This window comes from Eurypyga helias, unplaced genomic scaffold, assembly GCF_000690775.1.
Source record: "Eurypyga helias isolate BGI_N326 unplaced genomic scaffold, ASM69077v1 scaffold42852, whole genome shotgun sequence".
In the NCBI taxonomy this organism is placed as follows: domain Eukaryota; kingdom Metazoa; phylum Chordata; class Aves; order Eurypygiformes; family Eurypygidae; genus Eurypyga; species Eurypyga helias.
The window spans coordinates 1-1,369 of NW_010235062.1; the positions used below are offsets into that span (position 1 = coordinate 1).

A 1,369-nucleotide genomic window follows, 5' to 3' on the forward strand; every position below is an offset into this window, starting at 1 on the left:
GTGCCACGCGCGCCCGCCCCGCCGCCGGGACGGCACCCACAGAGTGGGCGAGAGGAGGGGTCCCCGCTTTGGCTGACCCCTGCGAGGAGCCACTGCACCCCCCCACTCATCAAAGGGCACCCTTTGGACCCCAAACTCACCCTTTTCAGCACCCGACTCCTCCTCCCAGTTACCCTACACTCTCCTGCCTCGGGTTGATGCAACTCAGAGCAGGACTCGCTGAAATCCCAGGGGGAGGCCAAAGCCAAAGGGGATCTGGCAGCTGCGGCCAGCACTTCTGTCCTGCTGCTGGCAAAAATCCCTGCCCGCTGGTGCGAAACAGGCCGGGCTTCCCCTTCAGTAAATGCTGTTCTTGGGCCACATTCCTCTCCTTTCTCCTTCCTCTAAGACAGAAAACCCCTTACTGCACGCATTCCCTACTCCTCCGGATACACCCCGTTGTAAAGACAGCAGCTGGGATAAAAGCGCAAATTCTCAGCTGCGGATTTTGGGACTCGCAGTCTGGATTTTTTACGCAGGTTTGGGTGTGAAACGGATCCCAGAAAGAAAGGGAGAGGAGGTGTGTAAACCCATCGTGGTGGGAGAAGCGTCCCCAACCTCACGCCGGGGCGGTTCTTCGCTCCAGGACGCGATGGTGCGGGGGGCACTCACCTGACGCGTCTCTCACCGGTTCCCAGTGCGAGTCGTCATCCTTCTCCCCGGTCCAGCCGCACAGCCCGCCGTCAAAATTACAGCTGTGCAGCAGCACGCCTGGGCAGGGCAGAGCAGAGGGTCAAAAACAACCCCAAAAGGGCCGTCTGGCCTGTTCTGGTTGGGGAACTACAGCAGCTGCCCCTGCAGCTGGCCCTAGCAAGTAAACACGGAGCTTCAGTTTCACTGGAAATGACCCTACCAAACCGCAGGAGCAGTAAAAAGGATGGTAGTGTTGCTGTTAACCATTCAGGCTGGTTTTGCACTGAATCTGTTAGGAAATAAAGCCATCAGGGTTCACTGAGGGCGTGGGGGTTTAATTTATACAAAGCACAGTTTAAACAAGGGGTGTAAGATGTGGGAGTCCTGTAAGATGTGTAAAACCCCAGGAAATCTCAAACACTCCTAAACGGGAGGCGTGATCCTTACCTGGGTCATCGTTGGCTTCGAATTCATCGGCGGTAATCCCCCTTTCGATTTCCAGGATCTCGAACAGGTTGTTGCTCACTCCAGGCTGGCGTGGAACTGTGAGGAAAGCAGATCGTCGGAAACGAATGTGATAAAGGCTGGGAGAATGGGGTTAGAGGCTGGGAGAGTTGGGGGGTTCAGCCTGGAGAAGGGAAGCTCCAGGGAGACCTCAGAGCCCCTTCCAGTGCCTGGGGGGGCTACAAGGAAGCTG

General features: G+C 56.9%; 1 protein-coding gene across 1 annotated transcript in view; it reads right to left on the reverse strand.

The window, feature by feature from the left end:
* Positions 1-651: 651 nt before the first annotated feature.
* The window catches only part of NPNT (nephronectin), a gene marked incomplete at both ends in the record, with an annotated part of 11,223 nt that continues 10,505 nt past the window's right edge, over positions 652-1,369 (reverse strand). Inside the window, 2 exon segments of the mRNA XM_010146614.1 lie at positions 652-750; positions 1,120-1,215. Coding sequence (XP_010144916.1) covers positions 652-750; positions 1,120-1,215 — 195 coding nt within the window.